Source organism: Panthera pardus, unplaced genomic scaffold (assembly GCF_024362965.1).
Source record: "Panthera pardus isolate Hobbes unplaced genomic scaffold, ASM2436296v1 HiC_scaffold_25, whole genome shotgun sequence".
In the NCBI taxonomy this organism is placed as follows: Eukaryota; Metazoa; Chordata; class Mammalia; order Carnivora; family Felidae; genus Panthera; species Panthera pardus.
This window is the reverse complement of record NW_026526821.1, coordinates 5,046,274-5,061,922: the sequence shown is the minus strand read 5'-3', so window position 1 is coordinate 5,061,922 and position 15,649 is coordinate 5,046,274. Positions and strand designations below refer to the sequence as shown.

At 51.0% G+C, this 15,649-nt stretch overlaps 1 protein-coding gene across 4 annotated transcripts in view; it reads left to right on the top strand.

The window, feature by feature from the left end:
* Positions 1–15,649, top strand: part of RAB22A (RAB22A, member RAS oncogene family) — a 55,083-nt gene that overhangs the window by 24,611 nt on the left and 14,823 nt on the right. For all 4 annotated transcript variants that reach the window (XM_053890107.1, XM_053890106.1, XM_053890108.1 and 1 more), the window contains exon 3: positions 9,880–9,961. In XM_053890107.1, coding sequence (XP_053746082.1) covers positions 9,880–9,961 — 82 coding nt within the window. The remainder of the gene's footprint in view (positions 1–9,879; positions 9,962–15,649) is intronic.

The window sequence follows — 15,649 nt, the reverse complement described above, 5'->3', positions numbered from 1 at the left end:
GAAAAGCTTACATATTTTTTTTAATTAAAAATGTTTTTAATATTTATTTATTTTTGAGAGAGAGAGCACGAGCAGGGGAGGGACAGAGAGAGGGAGACACAGAATCCGAAGCAGGCTCCAGGCTCTGAGCTGTCAGCACAGAGCCCGACATGGGGCTCGAACTCACAAATGGTGAGATCATGACCTGAGCCAAAGTCGGACGCTTAACCGACTGAGCCACCCAGGCGCCCCTGGAAAACCTTATGTGTTTATATTGGATGATCTCCTAGGTATAGGGTAGAGTGGAGACAAATCAAAGATACGGACTACATGCTACCACCTGTATTAAAAATAAATGAAAGTACAAGGGACACTGTATATACCTGTGCTTGTGGAATCCCGAAGCATTTCTGAAAGGAGACTTAAGAAGCTGTGACATGAGCTTCCAGGGAGAGGAATTGAAGATCTGGGCAGAAGGGGTGGGAGGGAGACGTTCCGGCAGGCACCTGTTCCGTACATCTTGGGTAATGAAGCATATGAGTCTATATTACCTATTCAAAAAAATGAATGAATACAATTCCAATTTGGAAATGACTGAAATAGCTCATCACCACCTATCTGCCTGAGCTGACAGAAGCCGGCCTCAGACTCCTCAGAACCGTCCCTCTCCCTCACGACAGTCAATGCCCTGTGGCTTGTGTGTGTCAGCCTCAACGTGTCCCTCCCTTTCCATCGAGCCTACCGTGTCTTTCTCCTGGATCATTTCTCTCCCTCCCTTCCTTCCTTGCTTCCTTATTTACTCCCCTGCCCCTTTGCCATTCCTGCCCTTTTTCTCTCCGTCTTATCCGTGCCCTCGCTCTCTGGTGTCCCCCAGGTTTTGCCTGCATACCCACGCCTGCTTCTGCCCTGCGAGCTCCTTAAAAGCAGAAGTCCATCTCGCTCATGCATGGCTTATTAAAGGCCTGGTATCTGACAGAGGGACCCCAGAGCTCTGTTGCCTGCTTCCAGAATTCACCTCTAAAACAGGTCTGATAACAACATCCCTTCCCCTTCAGGGGCCCCCTCTTGACCTCTAGCTGTCTTTCCCAAACTCCATCTGTAAATGACTTGTGATGGTGTGCAGAGGAACATTTTAAGTTTCTATCAGGTGTCTTACGGTCTCTCAGTCCGTGAAACCGGCGGGCTTTTAATTTTACCAACATTACTGCTTAGACAGACAAGGCAAAGTTAAGAAATAGGAGAGTGAGTTTTCTTTTTTACCGTATTGAGTAGTGAGTAACACAGATGGATCAAGGGGCAGAAGTGACGGTGGTGGAGATCTGGCCTTTGGGGAGCTGCTCGCTTACGGGAAACGGGGGGGCCTCCCACGGGGTAGACGCTTATCACTATGGAGAGTACAGTGGCTTCTGTCCCCAGCCTACCTAGAGACTCTTCTGTGGTTCCCCATCGGCACGTACCCCCCCCCCCCCCGCCCAGTCTAACCATGCAGAACCCCTGGGATTCTTCCCGTACGTTCACAACTTTGTGCTTTTGTTCCTGCTGTTTATCTTTATAGAATGTGACCCCCTTCTCCCTTGGGTCCTGTGTCCCTATCAGCTGGGCAGACTCCCTCCTTAACTTGTGGGTTTAGCCCAGACTTCACCTCTTCTCTGAAGTCCTCGTTAGCGTATTAGTTTCTTGTTGCTTCTCTGACGAGTTACGGCAACCTTAACTGGCTCACGGGAACACAGGTTTGTCATTTTATGGTTCTGAAAGTCGGAAGTCTGACACCTGATTCACTGGCCGAAACTCAGGCTGTTGGCAGAACTGGTTCCTTCCAGAGCCTCTGAGGGAAGACTCTGTTCCCTTGCCTTTGTCAGTTTCTGGTGGCTGCCTTAGTTTGGGGTTCGTTTGCCCATCCGCCTTCAGGACACATTGTCCTGGTCTCCGCCTCCGTCTTCACATCGCCTTCTCCCCTGGCCCCGCCTCCTCCGGCCCTTAGAAGGAGCCTTGTGATTTCGTCGGGCCCATCAGGATCATCCAGGATCTTCGCCCCATCGCGAGATTCTTAACCACATCTGCAAGATCCCTTCTGCCACGGAAGGTAACATAATCACAGGTTCTGGGATTGGGGTGTGGACATTCTGCGGGGGTAGAAGCATTATTCAGCCTCCCACACCTGGCATCACCGCTTTCCTGGGTAGATTTGGCTTTCCCTTTGTACCCCCACAACTCTGCCCTTCAGGATCTCCCAGAATATCTGCCTTGTAATTATCTGTTCACCTGACCGGTCCTCCCGCCGTGAGCCTCCTGGGGGCAGGGACGGAGGTACACTCACGTGGCCTGCCCAGTATTCCTGCCGTGCTGTAGAAGGCCACGTGTCTGAGGGAGTAGACGACCCAGTGCAAGACAGCACCGCAGGGCCGTGCTTCCGAGGACAGGGTCAGGGGCCTGGCCACCTGGCCAAGGATCCTAGCCGTGCCACTCACTGGCTGTGTCCCCCCATGTCTTGTCTGCAAATTGCTGAGGAAGAGTCAGACCCAACTCAGAGACGCACAGTAAGGACTGAATGGGTCACATGTGTAAAAGTATGAGAATCCCCTGGAGTGCCTGGGTGGCTCAGTCAGTTGAGTATCTGACTCTTGATTTCGGCTCAGGTCATGATCTCACAGTTCACAGGATCGGGCCCCTCACAGAATCTGCTTGGGATTCTCCCCCTCTCTCTGCCCCTCCCCTGCTCGTGCGTGCATGCATGCGTTCTCTCTCTCTCTCTGTCTCTCTCTCTCTCTCTCTCTGTCTCTCTCTCTGTCTCTCTCTCTGTCTCTCTCTCTCTCTCTCAAAATAAGTAATCTTTAAAAAAAAAAAAAAAGGGCATGAAAATCCTTGATAGTAAAGAACACTGAACCCTGTCAGGATAGCTAGCTTCATCACTGTTGTTGTTGATTTTATTGTTTATGATATGGAAGCTTTTATATTACTGTAAGTTCTTCTTGACAAACTTAGGAAAGAGGAGGCTAAATTGTTACTAGATTTAGTTAGCTTTATGTTTAAAGTAATGTTTTCCTGGGTGCCTGGGTGGCTCAGTCGGTTAAGTGTTCGGTTCGATTTCAGCTCAGGTCATGATCTCACAGTTTGTGGAGTCAAGCCCCCCATCGGGCTCTGTGCTGATAGTGTGGAACCTGCTTGGGATTCTCTCTCTCCTGCTGTCTCTGCCCCTACCCTGTTAGCACACGCTCTGTCTCTCTCTCTCTCTCCATCTCTCCAAAATAAATAAAAACATTAGAAATTTAGAAAAAAATAATAAAGTAGTGTTTTCCTTGGTTTTAAATATTTTTTCAAAAGTTGTTAAAATGACAAAAGTATAGAAAGCCCTAAGGGATTTGCTTAGGGTGACGGCGGACCTGTGGAGCAAACCATCCACGCTGTGCAGTGACTGCCAAGAAGGAAGAACCACGCGGGGGGGTCGTAACCCTTAGACCTCGTCAGCCTAAGAGACACTAGCGTTTGAAGGAGCGGTTAGAGATAGTCCTGACCGCAGAGCCCACTTAAGTAACTGAACTCAAGGATACTCAGAGACTTCTGGCTCTTGGAAGCCACGCTAACAGGAGACGCACGTGCCCTTCCATCCACTCAATCCCCACCGAGCACCCATCGAGTGCCTTGCGCCTTCCGCAGCTCTTTCCGAGACCCCCGGTGTGTCCGCTAGAGGAACTGCTAAGTTGCATGTACTTCGGGTTTCTCATGTCTCAATCTTGGCGCATCAGTGGCCTTTCTATGACTATACCCGGAGATCCGAGCATTGTTTGCGTGAAATCTAGAGTCGGCTGAGACACATTGAGTTGCTCATCCTTCAGAGGCACCACATAGCATCATAGGGATGAGCCTCCCGCGTGCCATTCCAAGAAAGGGGCTGGCAGTCAAAAGAGCTATGGGAATGTGGTGGCGGGCACGCCCGTGTGCCGAGAGCGCTAACCGAGTCTACTCCAGTTAAAGGCACTTTTGAGATACCTCGTGGCAAGTATTCTCATTGGGAACACGTACTCCGACCAAAGATCACGACTACTTGGTGTGCAGAGAAGTCGTATTTTTAGAATGTCATGAAAAATGGAGAAGTATATGAAAGGCATTCTAGCTTTAGGAAATAATGCTGGTGGGGATTTTAGATTAAAGAGGTAATAAGATCTGCCTAGCAGAGTGAAGAGAGATGGTTTAGTAGTGAAAAATAAGGTTATCAGACAAGTAAATGGCAGGCTGGAAAATAAAAATGTATCATTTGGATGGCAGGAAGCCATTGCCTGTTTTTCAAAAAGCAAGATACTGAAGTTATCAGACCGTCCGCATCATTTCACTTGAAGGCGAGAGGAGCGATCCTGCAGCGTGAGTGGCGATGGGAGGGACAAATTGTCGTAGTCCTGCTCCAAGATTAGGGTCCAATTTGGGAATTTATCTCGGGGGTTAAGGTTCAAGTATAGATCAAATATAAAATGAAGAACCAGACAGTTCTGCAAAACCGGATGCAAGTAACAAAGGACAAAGAGCAGTTGCCGACCAGTCCGTGTCCTGTGGAAGGCAGACACGGCGTTCCGATGGAGCACGCCGAGTTTGGTGCTGTTGCGCGGCGTGTGGAGTAAGCCCTGTGTTCCCTGTACGTGTGACACGGTGGTGAAGTATCTGGGTCGTTTACGGTTCGGCGAGGCTTGATCACGTGTACAAAAGTGCTGTCGTCAACAGAGAAAAATGTGAATCTCGGGGAGGGGTTCGTTGGGGTGAGTCATGCAGGAGACCTTCTGCCCCAGGGCCAGCCCGGGGCTCCGCCGGGGTCACTTGGGGGAGACACAGGCGACACCCCCCCCCCCCACCCCAGGTCTGGCCCTAAGTCCGGGTGTTACCGCTGCGTAGACTAATCAAACCCAAAGGCTGAAGAGGAAGAACTAGCTCTCACAGGTGTGATAGGCCAAGATTTCAGACGGTCACAAATCAACAGAGATGCCCGTTGTAATGAAGAGGCCCTTGGGGGGCTCCGGGGAAGAGAGGAGAGGTGGGGGAGAGCTCCCGACTCCACACATGAAGCAGCAGCAGAAAGAGCCCGTAGAGAGCCACCGCTTTCTCCTCGGCAGGACCCCAGAGGTCCCAGTGGAGGAGGGCACCGTAATTCTTCGCGACGACCCCCCCCCCCCAGGATTGCCTGTTTGCTGGCACAGAGCTGAGCGCCTGTGGCTGAGCACGAGTGGGCAGGGAGGACTTCCCGGACAGAGTCAGCCCTGTGCTGTCGAGCCTCATGCCCCCCGTCCGCGAGGGCGCTCACCTGGCTGCGGTTGAAGGGCCGGGGTCCCCTGTAATTTCAGCTCTCCCCGCACTTCCGAAGTGCTGGGCCAAGATGCCCTGGTCCTGGTGAAGTGATGGATGGCAGGGTGGTTTATGGCAACGCGGTAAATGTTTTGTCCGAAATCTAGGGGGGAGGTGAGGAAGATACCCCCGTTACAGAGAAGGAGCTACAACGAGGCCCCTGAACTGGGTTTACATTTTCCTCAGGGGACTCAGACATTGCACAGGCAAATTAAAACAAAAAACAACCCGCAAACAAGCCAGTCGGACGTGGCGCACAGATAGGTAGTAGGCGTCCTGGAGACAAGCGGGGTGGGGTGCAGTTTGCAGGGCGGAAGCTGCCTGGTTTCGGGGCACTGCGCGGGCTTCTGGGATCATTGGCAATTGAGCTGAGGTGGGAAGAAGAAGGACTCTAGCCATGGGTCAGCTGGGGGAAGAGTACTGCAGGAAAAGGGGCCGCCAGTGTGAAGGCAGAAGCAGGAACGGTTGGAAGGATCTGAGACGGGGAGCAGAAGACCACGTGGCTGCAGCGGCCCGGACAGGATGTGCCAGACCGGGCGACAGAAAAGACCTCTCTGACGCCGCCGAGGTGAGAAAGACGGAAGTCACAGCCAGTGTGAATGGCGGTGTGTTTATTCTCAAGCTGGGAGGGTTGACTGGGGAACACTTTGGGGGACTGAGGGCTTATGCCCTTTGTTGTCTCTGAGAAGGCCGAACCAAGCTGCTGCCCGAAAGGGAGTGGAGCGGGGGTGGAGGGGACTGGAAAGTAGTCACAGCAAATCATGGGGAGTAATTAGGAGTAATTGCCATGTGGAACGAGAGGCCACAGAGGTGGCGCAGCTCTAAAAGGACAGTCTCCACACTGGTCCACGCAGCTCTGAGGCTCTCCTCCAGCAAGGCAGTCCCCCCCCCCAACCCCCTGCCCCCCGCCAGAGGGGACCAGGTGCGGGGGCCGCTTGGGGCCCTCGGCCCTTCCCTGCTTCCGCCTGTACCACAACCTTTGTTTCACCCACGGAGATACAAGGTTAAGTTGGGAGCGGATTTGGGTGCTCCTCGTGGATTGGTGTCAGCATATGGGAGCCTGAGGGGACCTGACTGGGAGCACGCAGGCCTGGAAAGGCACCGGGCAGCGTGACTTGACTTGGCTGGCCAGACTGTCACGGCACTTACTGGCCTCCCGGGGAAAGGGAGCCCCTCCTTCCGGTGACTGGCTTCAGCTTTTCTGGTGCTAGCCAGGCGGGGAGTTCGGTACCTCTCCGTGGGCGTCCGTGTGGGTGAGCGGGCGCGTGTGCTTGTGGACGTGTGCCTGCACTCACGGACATTAGAACCAAACGCAATTACCTTTGTGACCAGGGGGCTGGGTCTCTGGTCCCGGTTCACCCCTTCCCTCTCCTCTGGGATTTGGCACATTCAACTTGGTGCCCGTGGCCGGGGATGCAGCTGCGCGTCTGTCTGGTCCATTCGAGAATGGTGCGCGCCCCACACTAGCTAGAGATGGATCGGGAGACAGGAAAAACCACTCCCTGATTTGTAAGTCACACGAAGCCACAGTCGAACTCTGATAGGCCGATGTCATTCCTGTGTGCTGGTTCGAAGGACAGCAGCAGAGCCAGAGCAGTGAGAAAGCCGGGGACTGTGAAGGCAGACCCCAGACCTTGCTTGCACTGGTTAGGGAATCCCGGGTCGCCTCGGCTGGAGGGGAGGGAGCAGCTCTGGGCCCGGAGATGATAGTCACACGAGACTCATTCAGAGTGGAAGGCCAGGTCACCTCCCCAGCCACCCTCTCTTCTCTGGGGCCCTCCACTTCCGGTTGACTTCTGAGGCCCGTCCCATCCATCCACTCCTTTAGTTCCTCGAATCTCATCCACATCAGCCCCCTCCCTCCATCTCCTGCCTCTGGCCCCCTGGTATAACTCCCCCCCCCCCCCACTGTCTCTCCTAAGACAGACGTCAAAGGATGCCCTAAGAGGGTCTTCCCAAAGGGTGCTTGCTCAGACACTGTCGCTATGTCAGAGTTCGTTTCTTTGCTTCTCTCTTGTCTTCAGACTGTAAGGGGCAGGGGTTGTAACTCAGCGCCGCCTGCACCCCCCAGCACACTGGGGATTGTAAGTATGTTCAGTGATAACAAAGACAGTAGACCAAAGGGGTGTGATGAACTAAGCGTTAACGTGTTTGTTGCAGATGTGATCCAGGCCTCAAGGGCAGGCTCTGGAGCTGCTGTGGGCTAGGAAGTCATATGTGCTTTGAGATGTCCGCTCCTTGAGTGCCCAGCATCTGGTGGGCCTGGGGTGCTGGGGGCCAGTGAGGAAACTCGACCTTCTGGTGCGCCATCAGTGGGTGTTCGCGATGAATGAGACGCTGCATTCGCGCTGTCGAGCCCTTGCCAATGTGCTCGCTTCTCATAAGAAAAAGCCCGGAGACTTTTCTGGGTGGTCGAGACAGAAGGACAGATGAGATTCCTACAGACACGAAGAACAAGAAGCCAGCAGATGTGGCTGCAAGAAGACCTAAGTTGAGCTTGCAGAGCTCAGTTGACTCGCCAGAGCTCCGTGTAGACAAGAAGAGGTGTGTCAAGAGTGACGACCGTGGGGAGCTGGGAGAGTGGTCTCGGGTCAGACAGGAAGTTGGATTTAATCTGTCAGATTCTTATGTTGCATCGCAGCTGCCATTTTACGTGTCTTTCACCTGTCTGAGTAGTGAACCCGTGTATTCGTTAAAGGAGAAATCGTTGGCGGATGGGTTGAACTTTGGGGAATTCTGATTCTGGAATGAAACATTCCCTTTTAATTGTTGCGTATACCTTTCTCGTCTTTTTGTCTCCTTGAAGCATATTTCTTCTCTTGCTCTTTGAGCGGCCAAAATGGATGTGTTGGGTGCATTGGTTCTGTTCACAGGCCTCTTGGATGCCTGTTGTCACTCTTAAATGTAACACCACAGCCGTAATTGATGGAGAGTTGAGCTGTAAGCTTTTAGGACTAATTGCAGAGTCTAAACTAAAACATTTCCTGGAGCTGCCTTTAAATAATAATGATAATACCTTGTATGGGTGTAGTGCTTTACAATTTACAAAGCACTTCCCCATGCCTCATAGCATTTAATCTTCACAAGAAACACTGCTTTTTGAATGCTCAGATCTTTCCTAAGTGAGAGATCACGTCGCACATCCTGATTTAATCATGGTGGGTCGTCAGAAGTTTTTGATACGATAACCATTTATCGAGCACCGTCTATGCATAAAGCACTTTACTAAGGATACCAAGGGGTAAATTTCCAGTAAATAAATATCCAGTAAATAGTACCTGTCCAATAAATGTGATCTTGCTTCCTCATCACAGTCACTATTCCAGAGGCTGCTTGCTAAACCATAAACTGATATAAATATTGCCAGGCATTCATTGTATTAGAGTTTAAGTTTTTAAAACTAAGGATTCTGATACTTCTCTAAACTCAGTGATTCTTCAGAAAGTCATTCTATGGATTTCAGCTTGCACTTTCTTAAAGAACTTGGACAATTAACTTGAATCTCAAAAAGTATTTCAGACATCCTGTGTATTTGAAAATGCCTAGCCATCGCATTCATGTCCTGATTAAGATGATTAGGGTAGGATTCTAAGAGTACGACTTGGCCCTCGGCCCCAGAAGGCTTGTTATCCAGTACAAAAGAAGGCATAATCATTTCTGGGTTCTGCCAGCAGCCTGATAGGCCACGTGGAGGAGCCTGGGGGACAAAGGACTTCCCAGGAGGGAGCTGTCTGCCTGAGACGCGGGTAGAAGATAACATTGGAGCTGAGCCCAGCCCCAGGACTTTGAGCCTGTGTCCAGGAGCCCCCGGAGTGTCCAGGCATACGCTCTGGGCCACCGTGGCTCCTCACAGGATCTCCAAAGAGGGGAAGACCCCCAAACGCTAGGGACCTTCCAAGGCCTTGGGGCAGAGTGGTCTCTCAGAGGGAGCGGCCTACCCACCGTCCCTCCTTCCCCATCGAGGGCGGGGTCAGGCCCAGAGGGCTGGTGTGGCCCGCCGGTCAGCTGGAACTCGGAAGTGGCCCCCAGGGTCATCATTTCTTCGGCCATCCTCTTGCTCCTTGTTTGGCACCTTAATTTTATTAACTCTAGCGTTGCACTATCTCTCACTCAGCTACTTGTATAGTCGTGTGGTTGGGGAATGGGGAGCACAAACCGCAACGGCCTGTTAGTTTGTATTAGTGCGCTCGCTTCCTGGACACACGGGTTTTTCTAGAAAGTTTTCCCACGATACCATGTTTGTTCATAACAGCTTCTGTGTAGTTTGCAAGGGAGGTCCATATCTAGATGACCAGACCGTCTCTGGGTTCTTTGGATAAGGAGCTTAGGCGATCCCAAACCAAGGAACTCTTTGGGGCAGATGTGCCGAATGCTTTCTTTTGACCCAGCATATGCAGCTAGCGCCCGAGCCTCCCATAAATACTCCAGAGAGGACCACGATTAGGGGATGGGGTGGAGCGGGAGTGTGAGCTTAAGTCTAAGTGATGTTTCCAACTGGGGCTGGCGTCGTGCTTTAAATAAAAGTATTTTATTTCTAAATAAAAGTATTCTGATCATTTAGGTCTCTCTTTATAGGGCATCTTTTATGACCAAGACTGTCCAGTACCAAAATGAGCTACACAAATTCCTAATCTGGGATACAGCTGGACAAGAACGAGTAAGTTGCCCTTTAATTTACTATGTGTTCTTCTGAGGCCCACAGTAAAGCTCCGACCAAAGTGTCGTTGTCCCCATCGTTCCACGTCACTCACTTCTCTCCTGCGCACCAGAGACGCATTTATTTCCATTTGCGTGGGCCAGCCTTTTTCTTTTCAATTAGAGCCACAAAGTCCACTGATGGAGAAAGTGATAATGGGCACTGAGGGCATTTTTATACTTTTTAGTGTCTCGGAGTCAATGCTGACTAACAGGCCTGATAAAATCCCACTCAGAGCATCGTGTGTAATTTGGGGCTCCGTCCTCTAGCAAAGATATAAAAGAATTAGCGGTAGAAAGGGAGAGTTAAGCACATCTCATTTATAGCTGCCTTTTAAAAGCTAAAGAGGGAACTTTACAGCATATAAACTTTGAGGTTTAAGTGAAACGGATGAGCTAACACGGAGCTGAGCAATAGGCAGTTAATAAACGCCTGACGATAAAATTGTCCGAGATGGTTCTCCGCGTAAGGAAGAGCCTGAACCGGGGGTGGGGCCCGGGCCAGGGCATCCTGTGCAGAATGGGATTTCCTGAGGCCCACCCGTGGCGGACAGGGGTGGGAAGGCAGGGAAGGGGACAGACACTTCCCTGCTGCCTCGTTTTCCCTCTGGGCTCCGTGTCTGATTTCCCTGTCAGGCCTCTGGCAGCCACCCCATCATTCAGCTGCTGTTTAATTTTGTTTTCAAGCAGTACTATCAAAACAGAACATCTGATGGATGCACGGCGCTATCGTAAGCTCTTAAAAGGGTAGCAGAAGTAACCAGGAGAAATAGTCTGTCGTCACGGTCTTATCTAAGACGCCATAGATACCGCGTGTGCTAACAGATCTGACAAGAGTCGTCACAGACAAATGGAGGAAGACAAAACAAGCCATTACTGTTGTCCTAGACGTAGACACCATACATTTGTACAGATTTCACGTCTTGAGTTGGCTCTGTTTGGTTCCTTCTGTCGTTCTCTTGTTTGTTTTTTAATGCTGGATGTCGTGCCCTGCGGCCAATCACTCATCTGAGCTATGTCTGCCTAATCTCCCACTCCCCACTCCTACTCTGTTTGTGTTGTGCATCTAGAATGGAGCAGTGAGGACAGCTAGACCTTTGCTAACCATCACTCTCCCAGCCTTCACGAGCGTGGCTTCCCGTAGCCTTTGTGAATGTATCTGTAGACACGGCCCTGGCGTCTGTCCTGTTAGCCGAGAACGCCTGTGGCTCTTCGTACCAATAATATATGTACCTTTCACCGAATCCCCAAGTTCCAATTACCCCCTCCCATATATTTGATGATCCAGCAAAACCCTCATCATAAAGAATCATGCTAGAATATAGATTCCATTATACTTTGAATCAGAGCCTGTCCTAGGATACACCATGATGGATAACATCTCTTTTTTCTAGAACATAAAAAAAGAATAACAGCGCTTTCCGCCTCTTCCTTACCGCTACCATAATAGCAGGTTCTTGGAAGTTTTGTAATTAGCTGGCTCGCCTGCCTCTTGTTGCCCCACTTGTGATTGATTCTGCGGTGGGGGTGGTTGCTCCGGGATGCACGTCTACCTCCCCCTGACCCGAAGCTGGGGGCTGGCTTAGGGGATGGGCGGCGGGCGGGCAGGCGGACGGGCAGGGCTGGGGAGAGCCGCCCCGTGGAACCCCGTGCCGGGGAGACCGTCGGGAGAGGAACGCCAGCTACGGGGCAGGAGTGACATCCAAGCCAGCCAGGCCGCACGGGGTTTAAGAAAAGCAAAACATCTGACAGCCGACCACAGACGGTTGAAGTGCTGTGAGCCTCCTACGAGACCCGTCCGTGGGCTCGCTCTGACTGCCAGCTTGTCCTGGGCGAGGCCTATAAGACCTGAGTGTGCCACACTCGGCCAGACTCCATTTTCGTCACTTCCCCCCAGTTTAACTTTGGGACCAGACTGCTTATGGTCCTCCACCACGCCATGTGGTCCCCTCCCCTCGTCCCTGTGCACTGTTGTTCCCTCGGCTCGGAATACCCTCCCTCCCACTTGAGCCTAGAAAGCTCATATCCAGCCTTCCAAACTCACCTCTGATGTCTCCTCAAGGGGGGCTTTCCTAGCATCCCTGCTCTTCTCAGAGAAGTGACCGCGTTGCCGCCTGCCCCCGTTGCTCACACCCGAGTCTGGAAGTCGCCCTGGACGCGTCCTTCCTCAGCTGCCCTCACATTTTGCTCATTCCGCGTGCCGGGCGGCTGTGTCTTCTGAGTGTACGTCACATACGGTCACCTCCCTCCACCTCTCCTGCCAGCGCTCCGCTCTCAGCCACCTGTGACTCACAGAGGGTCCCTGTAGCCTTTTAACTGGTCCCCTGCTTCCCCCTTCCCAGCCTGCCACCCTGTGTCACTTCTCCTCACAGGACCTGGAGAGATCTTCTGAAAACAGGAATCAGACGCTACTCTCTTCCTTCAGTGGCTTCCCACTGCTTCTCTCACAGTAGCCAAGGCCTAAATGGCGGCCTGCAAAGTCCTGCACGGCCTGCCCTGCCTGCCCTGCCTTCTAGCCCCGGTGCCCCTCCTGGCTCATCCACCCTCTCACCCGCCGAGTTCCAGCCCACTAGCCTCCACTCAGTTCCTCAAATGCCCCAGGGCCCTTGCCTCTCAGGCCTGAGGTACATCCCTCCTTCTGCTCTCTTCCTCTGCTCAGAACATGGCCCGCCAGCCCAGCCTGTTAGGCTCAGGTTCAGTGACACACCCTAGAGTTTTCCCTAAGCCCCTGTACCGAAGCAGGACCCCAGTGCGTGCTCCATCACTGCCCCTGTTCATTTTCCTGAGGACCCTCATTACAGGTTGCAGTTAGATGACCTGTCTACTGAACTTGATTGACAAGAGCCGGAACCAGTGTCCTGTTCACTGCCCTGTTCCCGTGGCCTAGCATAGTGCCTGACAAAGCACTGATGATCGTTGGTTGAACCGATCAGTGAAGGAACTCTTCAGAGTATTTCCTTGTGTCCCACACGGTCTTTGATTGCCCCCGTCCACGGGATTGTCGATTTCCTCACTTGTGTCTTCTGTTAGACTGTGAGCTCCTAGTGGGCAGAGACTGTGTCACGTCTGTGCTCTCAGCCCCTGGCACACAGTATTGATGTCAGTGGACTTATGTCATTTGACTGCCAGCCCTATCTGCACAGATGAGAAGGACAGATCCTCTGCCTACTGTTACCATGTGAGTATTGCATGCCTCAAATTATAAAGTTCTGGTATTTGCATACGTGTTGTTCAGTTCTCTACAGTAGTAACGTACATCATGGAACCAAAAGGCGTCATGAAATGAGAATCCTTTCTGATGAACCGACCGTTCAGACATCCTCCCCATTGGACCCTCGCATCTGTTGCTGTCTATGGTTTTGGCAGGTGGATTGTCTTTCTGATGGTCCGGTGGCAATTGATTTGCAAATTGATTTCATTACATCAACGAAAGTGATTTTGGAGAACTTCACAAATGTCATGCAAAACCATGGACAGTAGGGATCTTGTTAAATGATGAGGAAAATACCGATAAGGATGATGATATAAGTGTTTCAGAAGATAATGATTTGTGGACCAAAGAGTTGAGCAGCCTAGGAAAAGCTGATGGAGTCCTCAGATATTTTTGTGAAAATTTCCTTTTTATGACAGGATAGGAGAGTCGAGCATGAAATGAAAGACAGACATCGTATTGTGCTAGCATATTGTTTCATCAGGAGAATCACAGGTCCTCAATCAACTTCGATGCAGTGTTCATTCAGGAAACTAGCTCGTGCTTGCGATGATAAACCCAATGTTTTCCCTAACATCACATGAAGTGAAACTTGTTTTCATAATTTAAATTTATTTTCTCAAGAGAGTGCCTTTGTCAGATCTTTGTGTCGCTATTTGCTATCCTAAGTGAATTCATTTGAAGTGACCTCCCTCCACCAGTCATCCTTCACTAACAAGGACGTCAGCGGTGGCATGGAGGCAGAGCCAGCAGCACGCACGCAAGCTCCACAGATCCCATAAATACCCCGGAAATGGAGAAACATTTCAGATACTTTTGCCAAGAAAGCTTCTGAACCACAGTCTAATAGATGCTGTGTCCAGTCCTTAGATTTATGACTCGGAATCTTAATGTGGATTCTCCTGATGACCGTTCCCAGAGGTCAGAGCGCCAGGAAGGCACAAAGTCTGTTACTGTCCTGTTTTAAAATCTGGAAAACGTGTAGTAGCCGAGTATCATGCTAGAGCTGGGGTTGACACTGGCTTGTCAACCAATGCAGCCTGCTGCCTGTTTCTAGAAGTAAAGTTTTATTGATATACAACCGTACTTTTTTGTTGATGTAGTCCATAGCTGCTTTCAGTAGATTTCTTTAGTAGTAGAGTTGAGTAGCTGTGACAGAGATCAAATGACCCACAAAGCCCAAAATCTTGACTACGTGGTCTTTTCCAGAAAAAGTTTTGCCAACCTTGATCCAGAGACAGATTTGGAGCAGAGATGTGCAGATGTCCTCTGAGTGTCTTTTTAAACCACCACTTTCTTTCTTTACATCAAAAGGTCGTGGAAAGAGTTTCAGTGTCAATAACGGCAGAGTGGCTTATAAGGGACTAACCCTCCCAGAGACGACAACTATATACAAACTCTGGACAAAACATTAAAAAACGATTCTGAAGGCACTGCCGAAAGTAGTCAGGGACTACAGAAGGGATGGCCACGGTGAGGCTCATGTTTTTTGTAGCTTTTCCCCAGAGGCCACTCTCCAGACCATGCAGCACAAGGTAGCCAGGACTCACACAGAAAGCCCTGGTTTTTAGCTTGTGGTATTTGAGGACAGAGTTTGATGCTGCTAGAGACGCTGGGGAAAAGGGGCCGCAAATCCCAGAAAAGATGGACCCAACAAGGAAGCGACCTCTAAAATCCGCTCACGAATTCCCCTCAAGCCTCCATTTGACCCCCAGTTGCAAATGCACAGGGGAGACGCTAAGGAACTGGACAGAAAAACAACAGCTAGAGTGGTGACGAGGCTGAGCAGAGATTCGGCCCCTGCTCGTCACAGGAGAAGCAGAGTCCGGAGGTGGAGTCCAGTCCTGCCTTATTGGAGAGGAGTGCCAGCACGACACCCTGGGCTTCCGCTGGAACCTCGGAAGGGCCGGGCCTTTCAGGTGAGACCACGTCCCAGACCACAAGTAGGCCCAAGTAGGCCCTCCCTCGCCACGTGTAAAACCAACGTCAGGGCGAGTGTCCGGTATTTTAACACTCTTCAGACGGGCTAATAGAAGCCAGATAGTTTAAATATGTTCAGGGACTTCAAGGAAAAGTAGTCTTACTGACTTAACTACACATGGGGACCCTCGCACAGAAAGGAAACTAAGGATCAGACCGACAGAAATGCTGAAGCTGAAAAGCTGCAGTGCCTACGATAGAAACTCCCCTGCACGGGTGGCAAACAGGTTAGCCAGTCAGAACAGAGAAAGAGCAGGAAGTCCGAACACTGTCTCCATACTGCTGGGACAGATCCAGACAACCTGATTTGTGCAACTAGAGACCCAGCAGTGGTGAAGAGACAGGGGAAACAAGAAGATCCTCCCAAGAAAATTTCCCAGATTTGGCGAAACACATCATCAACTCACAGATCCAGGAAGTTCCGGCAGACCTGTCAGTACGAAGAAACCACAGAGACTG